The 13880-nt window shown below is 41.5% G+C and overlaps 2 protein-coding genes across 2 annotated transcripts in view; one reads left to right on the top strand and one right to left on the bottom strand.

The window, feature by feature from the left end:
- The window catches only part of pigf (phosphatidylinositol glycan anchor biosynthesis, class F), a 42905-nt gene extending 40731 nt beyond the window's left edge, over positions 1 to 2174 (bottom strand). The window contains exons 1-2 of the mRNA XM_078404994.1: positions 1083 to 2174; positions 904 to 995 (exon numbers count right to left, since the gene is read on the bottom strand). Coding sequence (XP_078261120.1) covers positions 904 to 995; positions 1083 to 1313 — 323 coding nt within the window. The 5' untranslated portion in view covers positions 1314 to 2174. The remainder of the gene's footprint in view (positions 1 to 903; positions 996 to 1082) is intronic.
- A 236-nt stretch (positions 2175 to 2410) lies between these two features.
- cript (cysteine-rich PDZ-binding protein) lies at positions 2411 to 13506 on the top strand. Its single transcript, XM_078405001.1, has 5 exons — positions 2411 to 2468; positions 5368 to 5433; positions 5530 to 5584; positions 12008 to 12111; positions 12713 to 13506. Exons 1-5 carry the CDS (start codon positions 2453 to 2455, stop codon positions 12775 to 12777), a joined length of 306 nt encoding a protein of 101 aa, XP_078261127.1. The 5' UTR covers positions 2411 to 2452; the 3' UTR covers positions 12778 to 13506.
- The last annotated feature ends 374 nt before the right edge of the window (positions 13507 to 13880 follow it).

Genomic DNA, 13880 nt, shown 5'->3' with positions numbered 1-13880 from the left:
CCTGAGTTGAGATCTTTTCATACACTAGTATTGTGACTGGAGATCCTCACGAGAAGAACCCCACTGTGGAATAAATCTGATCTGCTCATCCAGTAATTCGTGTGATTATTCAGACTGAAGGTAAAGAACTTGATTTATCAGCTTCGTTCTCTGCAGTGAATCTAAGAGACCAGAAATATAGAGGACTCGACAAAGCAATTTATTTCCACCATAAAAGAATGGCCATGTTTGATTTGCCTTTGTATTGGTCTTGTTCACTTGCATTGCTATTGTTAATGACATTGATTGAGAATATCTTCAAGAAACTTAGGCACCTATTATACTTGCTAATATTTAGGAAGAGTTCTTTCAGCAAAGAATATGAAAATAAAGAATATACCAATGAAGAATCAACGCAACATAAACCAAGTTCTTTCCCCCTACATTAATACCCCCTGACTTGCTAGGTATATCCAGCATCCTATTTTATTTCAGATTTCCAGCAACTGCAACACTTTGGGTCAAATCCCAGCATTTCCCCTGTTCCTGTACCTTCAATAACTTTTTTTCTCACGACTTTTGCAGACAGACGAGCTATAATTTACCTTTCGCCACTGCTACTTCCACCCTTTGTTCTGTACACCCCTTCCCCACAATGTAAAACTTTTCCTAGTTCTGACGAGGACATCCACCCAAAATGTAAACTGGGTTTTTTTTCTCCACACTTGTTGCCTGCATTTTGTATCTTTATTTTATACCATCTGTCTGAAATTGGGGGTCCTCCATAGGTTTCCTTATTTACTACATGGAGCCTTCATAGATTTCCTTACACCATTCAAAACAAATGGAGATCAAACGCGTCCACATATTTTTCTTCGAGTTGCAAGTGCTTTTGCAGCATACAAGTCATAAAAATCTACTTACACTAATAGTGGTGCTCCATATAATACAATAATCCCGTGAAACATCAAACAGGAAGACAAGAATAACAAGCAGGACTTCATGGTCTTTGAGAGCTGGCAAAAAAAAGGGAGAACATTAAATATTTAAAACAAAATTCGCCGTTTTCAAATGTGCGATTCGTCTATGACAGACAACCTTACCTTGCGACTGAAAGAATAATTTTTGCTCGGTGTAGTGTTCGTTTCCAGGAGTGAATGCACAAGGATGCTAACACCCGCCACGGTAGCAGAGCAAATGCACAACCACAGCAGGTGAGACCCAATGATAGAAAAGTCGTCCAGAAACAAGGAAGGTGCAAAAGTGGCAAAGAGGACCGAGAGGATGAGAATTGTGTGCGCGGAGAACATGCCTCTTAACTCAACGTCCTTCATCTTGCCGGTTACACGAGATCGTCGGGGCGGTTAAAAATTAGACCAACGGTCAATGCAGGGAGAAAAAGAGCTTGGATTAGTCCACACGGATTATTTTTTCCTGCTCGACAGTGCAAAGCAACCTCCCAATTGACGCCATCATGCATCCAACAAGCTGCCCGGCCACTGCGGAAACGCCCGCCTCCCGCCTCTCATTGGCTACCTCAACTGGCAACAACGGATGACTGACATTGGATACATTGGGAGTGTAAGAAAATAACTGCAGATGCTGGTACAAATCGAAGGTATTTATTCACAAAATGCTGGAGTAACTCAGCAGGGTCTCGACCCATTCCTTCTCTCCTGAGATCAGCATTTTGTGAATAAATAAATTGGATACATTGGAAGGTCACTGTTGCAGCACCGCTCTCCGCAGGCGAGGTGCGGTTGGGGGCATTTCATCAGTAAGTGTATCAGTCATAGGAGCAGAATTGGGCCATTCGGCCCATCGAGTCTACTCCAGCACTCAGTCATGCTTGATCTATCTTCCCCACACGTTCGCCTCCCTTCTCCCCTAACCCTTGACACCCTTACTAATCAATAATCTGTCAATCTCTGCCTTAAAAATACCCAATGACTTGGTTGAAGATAGACACAGCCGTCTGTGGCAACAAATTCCACAGATTCACCACCCTTGGACTAGAGATATTCGTCTTCATCTCAAGAGTTAAGAGTGTTTTATTGTCATATGACCCCAAAACAGAACAATGAAATTGTAACTTGCAGCAGCAAAACAGAATATGTAAACATAGTAATCTGTAAACAGTATAAATGAACAAAAAGAGGTTCAGGATATATATACTGAACAAAAAAAATGGATATGTGACCCTCCAGACCCAAAGCATCACTTATCCATGTTCTCTAGAGATGCTGCCTGACCCGCTGGGTCACTCCAGCATGTTCTGTCCATCTTTGATATAAACCAGCATCTGCATTTATTATTTGTTCCAAGAATGTTGCCTGGCCTTACGGGGCTGCGCACTAGGACCCAGCGGCCCACCCCGGTGCGTTCAGCCAATGAGGAGGCTGCATCGCGCGGGGCGGAAGTGCATCTGGTCTATTGCCGGAAGTGAATGAGCGAGTGAGCGGAGACGGAGAGGATGGTGTGCGAGAAATGTGAGTCCGCGGCCCCCGGGCCCCGCCCCCCCCCCCCCCGCGCCCCGCCCCCCCCCCCCCCGCGCCCCGCCCCCCCCCCCCCCGCGCCCCTCACCCGGGCCCCGCGAGAGGAGATCAGACCCTCCAGACCCGCCCCCCCCGCGCCCCGCGAGAGGAGATGAGACCCTCCAGACCCGCCCCCCCCCACCTCGGGCCCCGCCCGCACCCCGCGAGAGGAGATGAGACCCTCCAGACCCGCCCCCCCTCCCACCACGGGCCCCGCCCACCCCCCGCGAGAGGTGATGAGACCCTCCAGACCCGCCCCCCCCCCGGGCACCTCACCCCGGTCCCGCCTCCCCCAGGGCCCCTCCTCCCCGGGCCCCGCGACCCCTCCTGGCCCCGCTCCCCGCGAGAGGAGATGAGACACCCCGCCCCGCCCCGGGGTCCGGTCACCGGGAGACGAGACTGGCCCGGCCCGGGGTCCAGTAGCCGAAGCCCAAGATTGGGGGCTGGGGTTCGGTCCAGCCCGGTCCGATTATCTTGTCGAAACATACAAGATCATTAAGGGGTTGGACACGTTCGAGGCAGGAAACATGTTCCCAATGTTGGGGGAGTCCAGAACAAGGGGCCACAGTTTAAGAATAAGGGGTTGGCCATTTAGAACGGAGATGAGAAAAAACTTTTTCACTCAGAGAGTTGTGAATCTGTGGAATTCTCTGCCTCAGAGGGCAGTGGAGGCCAATTCTCTGAATACATTCAAGAGAGCTAGATAGAGCTCTTAAGGATAGTGGAGTCAGGGGGTATGGGGAGAAGGCAGGAACGGGGTACTGATTGAGAATGATCAGCCATGATCACATTGAATGGCGGTGCTGGCTCGAAGGGCCGAATGGCCTCCTCCTGCACCTATTGGCCCAGTGACGTGTCCGCTTACCGAGGGTCGGGGCCCGGAGACCGAAGCCCGGGCCTCCCACCCAGCCTGTTCCCCCCCTCACCCCCCCCCCCCCCCCCCCCGGGGGCGGAGGGAGTTGCGGTGGTTGAAACCCTTCGAAAGGGTGCGGGGAGCACTCCCCCCATCCCTGGAGCCAGGGCGTCTCGGTCCCCTCCACTCCCCTGGGGCCGGGGCGTCTCAGTCCCCTCCACTCCCCTGGGGCCGGGGCGTCTCAGTCCCCTCCACTCCCCTGGGGCCGGGGCGTCTCAGTCCACTCCCCTGGGGCCGGGGCGTCTCAGTCCCCTCCACCCCCCAGGGCTGGGGGTCCTCTGCCTCGTCAAACTACAGCTGATCTGAAATTAAAACTGAACAAGAAATGCTGACAAAGGCACAAAGTGCTGGAGTAGCTCAGCGGGTCAGGCGGCATCTCTGGTGAACACGGATATGCGATGTTTAGGGTAGGGACTCTTCAGACTGAGTAGTTAGCACATCTTCCCCAGCCAACTAAGGGCCATTATAAGCTCCACCCTTCCTGAGGTCATCTGTTACTGGCCCTGATTTGGTTTGGCCTTTTCTCGCCTCCAGTTCCACCCCACCTCCAAATTTTTCAGTTTGAAGAATGGTTCCAACCAGAAATGTCACCTATTCCCTTTCTCCAGAGGTGCTGCCTGACCCGCTGAGTTACTCCAGCTTTGTTGTGACCATCTTTGGTGTAAACCTAGAAGGATTCAAGGATGCGAACAGTGGAACTGGTAAGATGACTCGGGGAGAGGGGGGAGAATCCTGGAATTACTTGAGATTTGAGGAATCAACGTTCATACTGCTCGGTTATAAGCTGCCCAACTGACAGGTGGATACAGGTGAGGGGGGGGGGGTGATTGGAAGATGGATGAACAAAAATGAGATGATAAAGGAGAGAAAAGGGTGTCAGATGAGGAGTGAAATGTGAAGCTGGAGGGCGGTTATGGATGAAAAAGGTGGAAGGAACAGGATAATGGGTGTGTACTGGGTGTAGGGGCACAGGAAAGAGGGGGGGGGGGGGGGAGGAGCCGTTACTTACAATTTGAGGATTCAATGTTCATACTGTTGTGTTGAAAACTCCCCAAGTGGAATATGAGTATTGTTCCTCCAGTTTGCACATGGCCTACTTTAATGCAAAGGGCAATTAAAATGGTTAGCATCTGGGAGATCTAGAATGGCATGATGAACCTTGCTCTCTTTATCTGACACCTTTTTGTCTCTAGCCTTTGTGTTTTATGCATTAGCAGTTCCTTTTGTCTCTGTGGAAAAGAAACAGTGTTAACATTTCAGGTCAAAGACCCCTCATCACCTCTTGGGAAGATAGAAAGCAAATTAGTTTTAAAAGTACTGGAGTAACTCAGCGGGCCAGACAGCATGCCTCTCTGGAGAACATGGATAGGTGACATTTCAAGTCAAGACCCTTCTTCAGATTGATATTGGGAGGGGGGGGTTAGTTTTAAGGTGTGGTGGGGATGGGGCAGGGATGGATAGAACAGAGGAAATATCTCTGATTGGGTGAGACCAAGGTTGCCACTGTGATTTTGATGTTTACTAGATCTGTGGAGAGTTTTTTTCAGAGGAAACTTGACGGGCATTTCCAGCATTCTGCTTTTAGTTATAGGTTTTAACAGTAGCTCTGACCTTATTTCATTGCTTTAATGGCTCCCTTAATATTTTTCTCCAACATCCTCATTAAGCTATTAATCAGATAATTCTATAAGCAAATATGATGCCTTCTACCCTCCTCAGAAAACTCAATCCTAACTTATTAATACTTCCCAAAATTGCTTCACCTTCAGCCACTGATTTCTCATGGATCATTGTTTTCTTTTTAAGCACACAAGAGCTTGTATTTTGTTTAAAAAAAATCCATTCTGGAGACAGAACGTGTCTTCCAACATCAGAAACAAGTTGTCATTTAATTCTGCTTTATTGATGATTTTATTTGTTTCTGTATTTCTATCCTTTTAGGTGAAATAAAGTTGGGAAGGGTTATTACTCCAGACACCTGGAAAGATGGATCAAGGAACACAATGGGTATAAAATTCATTTACTGCATGGCTCCATGTGGAATTTAAATGCTTGTGCTACTCTACTGGCTTTTTAATCAAAGCTGTAATTTTATTTATTCAGAAAGTGGTGGCCGTAAGATCAATGAAAACAAAGCTTTGACGTCTAAAAAGGCAAGGTTAGTATAAAGCAATCTTTTCAAAGATAAATGTGTCTTTCAATGTTGAAGATGCATGTTGTGAGGCAAATGAAAATTCCAATTTACTTAAACTTTATTTAAGCTTTAAGCAACTCATTTCCGTAATACATATCTTCAAAGCGTCTGGAAATTATCGCTGATTCCGCAGGCTTCGCCCGCCCGAGAATCCCGCACATGCGCACACTTCATTCTCCCCTCCTAATTATAAGTTGAGACGGTCAGGGGGTTTAGTATGTCTTGATGACCGTCGCAGCACTGGAGCATCAGGAGATAATGGTGTTTCAATAGCTGGTGGTACATATATTGCTTGGTCATCAACTTCACTCATATTGTTATTTACATTTTCAATTTTAGAATTACTTATAGAAGTTTTCATAGGGGATGATGGGAGTGTTGAAGGAAGTTCTCGATTAATATTATCAAGGAGTGATGGAGCTGATGGAGAAGATGGACATGGTGCAAGGTCACGAAGTGAGACGGTTGACTGACGCCCAACCTGATACTTGATAGTTGCAGAAGGGTTGCCATCAGACAGTTCAACTTCATCAACAAAGGGCTCATTCTTATTTGATCGGACATATCGACGAAGCAACACAGGCCCAGGGCTAGTCAACCATGATGGCAGAGAAGTACCACTAGAAGAACGCCGTTTGAAGTTAAAGAACAGCTCATGTGGAGTAGTATTGGTAGCAGTTGACAGTAGAGATCTGATGGAGTGTAATGCATCTGGTAGAACACATTCCCACTGCCGATCTGGTATGTCATTTGACTTTAAAGCCAGTTTCACTGCTTTCCAAATGATTCCGTTATACCTCTCAACCTGACCATTTCCAATAGGATGATATGGTGTTGTTTTACTTGTTGCAATTCCTCTATTAGAAAGGTAGTCCTTTAAATCTTTTGACATGAATGAGGTGCCCCTATCAGAATGTATGTAACTTGGAAATCCACAGAATGAAAACAGTTGATCTAAACATTTGATAACCGTAGTAGCTGACATATTTGGACAAGGAAAGGCAAATGGAAACCTCGAATATTCATCAACTATGGTAAGTATATAAACATTTTGAGAGATGGTAAAGGCCCTTTGAAGTCAATACTCAAACGTTCCATAGGTTGAGTAGCTTTGATCAATCTTCCTTCAGGATGGAAAAATTCAGTTTTTGGTTTTAATTCAGCACAGATTCTACATGAAGCACACGTCATCTTCACATCTTCTGTAGAGAAAGGCAAGTTTTTGGAATGAACATAGTGTAACATACGAGTGACTCCAGGATGACACAGCCCATTGTGAAGATCAGTGAGTGCAGAAGAATGAACAGAGGCACAAAATGCTCGAGTTAATGCATCCGGAGCAACATTATCCTTACCAGGGCGGTACTCAATTGAATAACTATATGCAGATAATTCAATCCTCCATTCATGAATTTTACTGTTTTTAATCTTCGTTCGCTTCCGATTATCTAGCATAAAAGCTACTGAACGCTGATCTGTTATCAAAGTGAAGTGCTGGCGAGCAAGGAAATGACTCCATTTTCTCACTGCTTCAATAATTGCTGTAGCTTCCTTTTCGACGGGTGGGTAATGCAATTCACTACCTTGGAGAGTACGAGACATGAAAGCCACTGGTCGTCCTCCTTGATTTAATGTTGTTGATACTGCTAAATCAGAGGCATCACGTTCAACAACAAAGGGGAGATCCTCATCGATGACGTGTAATGTCGCAGATTCTAATTGTTTCTTTAAAGAAGTAAAGGCACCAATTGCTGTAGAGTCAAGGGGGAAAGATTTTGCTCTAATCAAAGGTTGAATTTTGTCAGAGAAATTTGGTATCCATTTAGCATAATATGCAAACATGCCAAGAACCCTTTGTAGAGAGTTTAATGTAGCTGGAACAGGTATCTCTTGGAGTGGGCGGAGTCTTTCTGGATCAGGCTTGATCATATCATTTCCAACCCAATAACCAAGAATATCAATTGATGACACTGATATTATTGACTTAGCCTCATTTAATGTTAGATTTTTAGAATGTACAACTTCTAAAAACCGTTGTACATTTTTGTCATGTTCAGCTTGGTCTTTTCCTGCAATAGTTATATTATCAAGATAAGGGAAAGTATCTTTAAGGTTTTCCTGTTCAACAAGTTTGTCCATCTCTCTCTGAAAAACTGCCACACCATTAGTTACACCAAAAGGAACTCTGCAGTAGTGGTATAATTTTCCATTTGCTTCAAACGCGGTGTATTTCTTTTCTGATTCTTTCAAAGGAATTTGGTAGTAAGCACTTTTTAGGTCAAAAGTAGAGAATACCTTATACTTAGCTAATGTATTGATAATATCTTCTATACGAGGTAATGGATATGCATCAAGCTCCGTGAACTGGTTTATAGTTTGAGAGTAATCAATGCAGAGTCTCTTTCTATGTCTCTCCAAGGGGTCCTTAACCACGACAACTTGTGCCCTCCAAGGGGAAGAGCTGGGCTCTATAATACCTTCTCGTAAAAGATTAGTTACTTCTGTGCTGATAAAGTTTTTGTCATCCTTACTAAAATGTCTTGATTTTGTAGCAATTGGCTTGCATTAGAGGATAAATGAGTGAATAATGAAGGACATTCAACAGATGCAGCAGAAAAAAACACAATACTGGTGGCTTTGACAATACAAGATCAGGCATTGTTCCTTCATACATTATTTGAAGTGATCTGTGCTGTTTCTGAAAATCCTGACCTAGAATTACATCGCTACACAAATTTTCCATAATACCAAGTCATACAGATTTATAACTAGTTTTGTTCAGAATAAAGTCTACAATACAAGATCCAATAATTTGAGCATTGAGAGATGTCAGAGCCATCGAGATTTCTCTATTTGAAGGAATTATAGTTAGATTTAGTCGAGACACAACTTGTTCACTTATAAAACGTTCTGAACTGCCAGAATCAAGTAGTACATTAAGTGTATGGCCATTGATGGATACTGTTGTAGCTGCGTGAGACAAGCTCTGAGGAAATGCAGCTGTAATTGCACATAGAGAAGGCATATACATGGCAGCAGTCACACTTTTAGTAGTTGCTTTGGACTTGCATAATCTAGAATAATGTCCCTTCTTGCCACAACTATTACAAGTTGTCTCTCGAGCAGGACATATCTCTCTATTATGAATATTACCCCCGCAAAAGTAACACTTCCTTTTTGGATAAGTATATGCTGCAGCAAGGGCACATTTATCAGTAGAAATTGTTTCAGCTTGCTCCTTGTTAGTACTTGGGTGAGATTCTTTTGTAGTAGTTGCAGCAGAATACACATTAGATGAGCCATTAGCATCTGAATTTCTGGTCTGAAGAAGGGTCTCGACCCGAAACGTCACCCATTCCTTCTCTCCCGAGATGCTGCCTGACCTGCTGAGTTACTCCAGCATTTAGTGAATAAATCGATTTGTACCAGCATCTGCAGTTATTTTCTTATACTAATGAGTAAGCTTGGTTGTAAACTGACTGTAAATCCAAGGTTTTGTTTTCTAATAGTCTGTCGTATTAAAGGTGATGCCAAACCATTGATAAACAAGTCTCGAATAAGTTCCTGTCAATATTGATCAGCTGTAACTGCTTTGAAGGCACAGTCTTTACTAAGTCTTTGAAGTTCTTGTAAAAACTCATCAAGTGACTCACCAGGTTTTTGTTTACGAGTAGCAAGGAGGTGTTGAGCAAATATTACATTGGGTGTCTTAACGAAGAGTCTGCTTAGTACATCAATAGCAGAATCATAAGTTGTACATTCCTCTATGTAATCATATACATCATAAAAGGCAGAGCTTATTAATGTCCTGAATTTGTCTGGTGCATTGTCACCACACTCATCAAAGAAGTTATTTAGTGTACGAAGCCAGTGCTTCCATTCCTTTGCTGCAGTAGGTGAGTTGGGATCCAGATCCAAGCGTTGTGGTTTCAATAGTTTCTCCATCTCGACGTCATACTGCTTAACTTCTGAGATTCAGTTGCTTAAATTGTTGTGAGGCAAATGAAAATTCCAATTTACTTAAACTTTATTTAAGCTTTAAGCAACTCATTTCCGTAATACATATCTTCAAAGCGTCTGGAAATTATCGCTGATTCCGCAGGCCTCGCCCGCCCGAGAGTCCCGCACATGCGCACACTTCAATGCATATTGTTTTTTGTACGTATTAATAAAGGTTAAGCACTCCCTTTGTGGTCCTAGGTGGGCAGTGTTTGTTTCAAACTTCTCCCATTTAGATAGTTATACATCCAATCTTGGAGTATTGATGGCTGTTTTACAGTGGGAACTTAGAGTAAACATTGGGAATGAGAAGCCTGCCAGAATTATGGAATTCCAGCAATTTTCTATCTGATCATTTGATTGCACTTAATCGATGACCCTGGAATAACATTTAAATGAAATCTTTTGACTTGCATTATTTGTACAATGGGTTTATTGTTGTTTGTGTAAACTAATTATTTGAAAAATGTATTTATTCTATGTTATAATCACTGAAGAGAATCTCTGGAATATTGCTGAAAATAATTTTGAAAATCAACACTGGATAGAAATGTGTTTTTATGTAGCTTTTTGACATAGCAGTGAATAATTCAGGCTACTAAAGCAACAGTTATGAAAAATTCACATTCACAAATTTGAATTCATTTTTGTGAATATATTCTTTAATGTTTTGCATTGTACAACAATGTCTTTGCCGCGTACCCTCCCCCCCCAAAAGAATTGTGCGTTACCATTGCGATAATTCGTGCCACTAATTCCATCTTAGACATCATTCATAGCAAAGTTTTCCACTATATGTGACAATAATGAGCTAATGTCAATACGAGTCACAAAGCCGGATTTTGCAATGTTGAATCATGTTTAATTCCTAGCTAAATTACCGGAACCATATCCTGTTTATCACAGATATTAAACTAAACTATTGCCTACATGTATATCTGCTATGTCACGATAATTGCATTTCTCATAAACCTTGTGTGGTAGAAAATGGTGTCAAAAAAGGACAATCATGACAAAGGGGGAAAGTGTTTGGTGTATGGCATTTCAGACACTTAGCAATAATTCCCCCCTTCCCCTCCCCCCCAACTACTCAGGATTTTCAAAAATAAAAGTCCTTTCAATAGCAATATGTTTTTTTGTCACTGCAAGTGAAAGGTTTGTGTCTAATGATGTTTGCTGCAGGTCGATTACACTAAATCCAAGATAGAGCTTTTTTTGTTCTGCAGGTTGGGTTCCAGGGTAATTTTTAAGTGAATCCCTAGTTCCCCTTTGAATTGCATTTATAACCAATTTGGCCCCCCTAATGCAAATAGTGTTCCCTAATTCATCAGTCATATTATATCCAATTCGTATTATAGAAACGTGCAGTCTAACAAAACTACCCATACCTTTTTGTTATCCATCTACTGTTCAAGTCATTCACAAATCCCATGTATCATTGTGATCTTGCAACTTTGTAATTGTAAATGCAGAACTCCCCATTAATGCCAGTGATCTCTTGGATGTACTGATCTGTGAACATGTTTCTGTGTCTCTATCTTAAGACTCTTAAGGCCAGAGTTCAGCAAGCTCAGAGATCTCAAATTGCTACAATTCATCTAGTTATGTACAATGAGACGGTATGATGCCACAAAGAGATTTTAAAAGAAGAATGAGATATTTTAAATGGAGTTGTTCTCCAGCTAGGACCTATTACAGATCAACAATGGGGTGAATTTGAGTTTGTACTGGGATCTCAGAAAAACTGCTACTTGATTTGCTGGTCCTGTATTTCTCAACTTGACATTTCTATATCCATTTTTTCCTTTAGTAAAGTTCTCTGAAGGAAACAAAATAATAAATTTGCTTTCGTAAAATAAAACAAGAGCACAATTAATATTTCGGGCCTGGACTCTGAATGTCCCGTTCAGTCTTTCCCCTTCCACAGATGCTACCTGAGATTCTGTTTTTCATTTCCAGTTTTCTTTCTTGTGCTGTTGAATTTACCTGTGTTTTTTTCATGCACAATATTACCTCATTTCATACAGTTTATTTAATTTTGAATTGTTATGCTCCCTTGGTTTAACTTTTTTTAAACTTGCTTAACCTTTTCCCAAACTTGTTTTATTCAAGTGCAGTTTTAAGTTTTAAGGACAATCTTACGTTTGATCGCCTTCCCAGTTGCCAAGATCAGCCCTTTATCCCTGCTAGTCTTGCCCTTTAAATGAATATAGCTTCTGTGCTATGAAGTACCTTTTGGAACGTTTTTGACCATCTTTCATTCATTCCACTTCTCTCTCTCACTCCAGCTTCTTCAGCTCCTTGGTAATCTTAGAATCTTTTAAAGGATTTAAAGTTTTGTTGCCAGAAGTTGTTGAATTTAAAAATATATAATTCCCTTTTCTTTAGGTTTGATCCATATGGAAAGAGCAAATTTTCAGTCTGCCGTATCTGTAAAAGTGCAGTTCATCAGGCTGGTTCTAATTATTGTCAAGGCTGTGCATACAAAAAAGGTATGGGTTGGTTGTCTTGATTTATTTTATTATTTTGAGCTACCTATATGTTCGTTTGCAGGGATATTCAAATTTAAACTTTATTCATCAAGTATAAGATCTTGCTGAAAACAACAGTGCTCTCAGTTGAGCTGAAAATGATATTTACACTAATTTTAGAAAACATATTGTAAAATTATATTTTACTTGTTTTTAGATGCAATTCATTCTGCTGTTTACATGTAAAATATTTCTCACTTTCTGTAATGCTTTCCAGCTCATTCATTTTTGTTCATAACTAAAGGTTAACATAAGCTACATGTTATATAATTTAAACCAATCAGTTTAAATTGATCCCTGTAACTGCTGCATTAAGATCAACGCTACAAAATAATGTTTGGTCAATACTTTGGAGGAATAATTAGTACAGTTTTCTATTTCCAGCGGAAAATCAAAATTTCTGAATGCTAAACTGCCTATTATACTTAAATGTTTATGCCATTTTCTGTTCTTCTTTCACCTTTGTATCATTTGCAATATTTTTGTATTTTTGATCAAATTTACTATCTAGGTCAACAGAAATACCAAATGATTAATTTTTTTAATTTTTCTCTTGTTCCAGGTATCTGTGCAATGTGTGGTAAAAAAATCTTGGATACCAAGAACTACAAGCAAACATCTGTATAACTGAAGTATAAACTATGCTCAGGAGTTCTGGATATAATTGAATTATTTGAACAATGTGCTCTAGCAACATGAACAACTAATGCTCTTGTACCTGAAAGATAAAATATATGTATATTTCGAGAGCAGAAAAAGAAAAGCAAACAACGTCAGATCTAAATGCATATTAGCATCTATTGCATAGTTGCATATTAGCATCTATTAGTGGATGCATTTTAAATGCAAAATATACCTTGAATTGTCATGGCTTTTGACTTGACTGTGGTATTGGCAGTGTCCAAGTGAAATGGAGACATGATTACCTGAGCTGTATGTTGAAGTATATAATTCTTGATGGCTTATGTCCACCTTCCATTTCCTGCAAGCTCTAAATGGGTGTTCCTGTGGCAGTCAACAGTCTTAAATTAGAAGTGCTGCAGAAAGTGAAGTTTTGTTTTAGTGAAGTCACAGGTGATGGAACTTGCTTTTGTGTAAAACTAGCTTTACAGAAACATTGGCTATTTTGTGAAATAAAACTGTTGGTGGTTTCTTTTTTGGCTTTGCTCCCTTCTAGTTTGGGAAATGAGAATATTTATCAAGAGTTCTGTAATTTGAACTTTTCATTACTGAGGCTAATTTGTTGAGTTACAGAATTCCTAAATAATTTTGTGAAGTTTAATTTTTTCTCAATGGTATGTAACAAACTCTTGATTATTCATTTTGAGAAATAATAAAGTCACTTTTGGATCCCGACTCCTATGTATTCATGTTCTCTGGCATGTTAATACTATCCTTAATACTGATTGTCTTCAGTGCACAAATTGTTAAGCCCACCTGAAGCTCCTTCATAGCCATGAAAGAATATTTTGCTCATTTCAGTCCAACTCCTATCTTCTCAAAACTGCAGACAAGAGGGTTGCCACTGTACTCTAGTGCACTAGCCTCTTCTTAGATAATTTCAAGAAAGCGTGCTAGTTCATTCTTTTCCCCTTTTATATATTGCTACAGAATACCCTTTTAATACTCCTCTTAGTAGGAGCACCAAACTCATTCATTCTTTTGGGCACCAAGAGCCATCTATTTTGTCGAAAATATTGGCCAAGATTACCACAAGATGGCAGTCTATT

Source organism: Rhinoraja longicauda, chromosome 9 (assembly GCF_053455715.1).
Source record: "Rhinoraja longicauda isolate Sanriku21f chromosome 9, sRhiLon1.1, whole genome shotgun sequence".
Lineage (NCBI taxonomy): Eukaryota > Metazoa > Chordata > Chondrichthyes > Rajiformes > Arhynchobatidae > Rhinoraja > Rhinoraja longicauda.
Note: the sequence above shows the minus strand (reverse complement) of the source record. Positions and strands in the feature narration are given on the sequence as shown.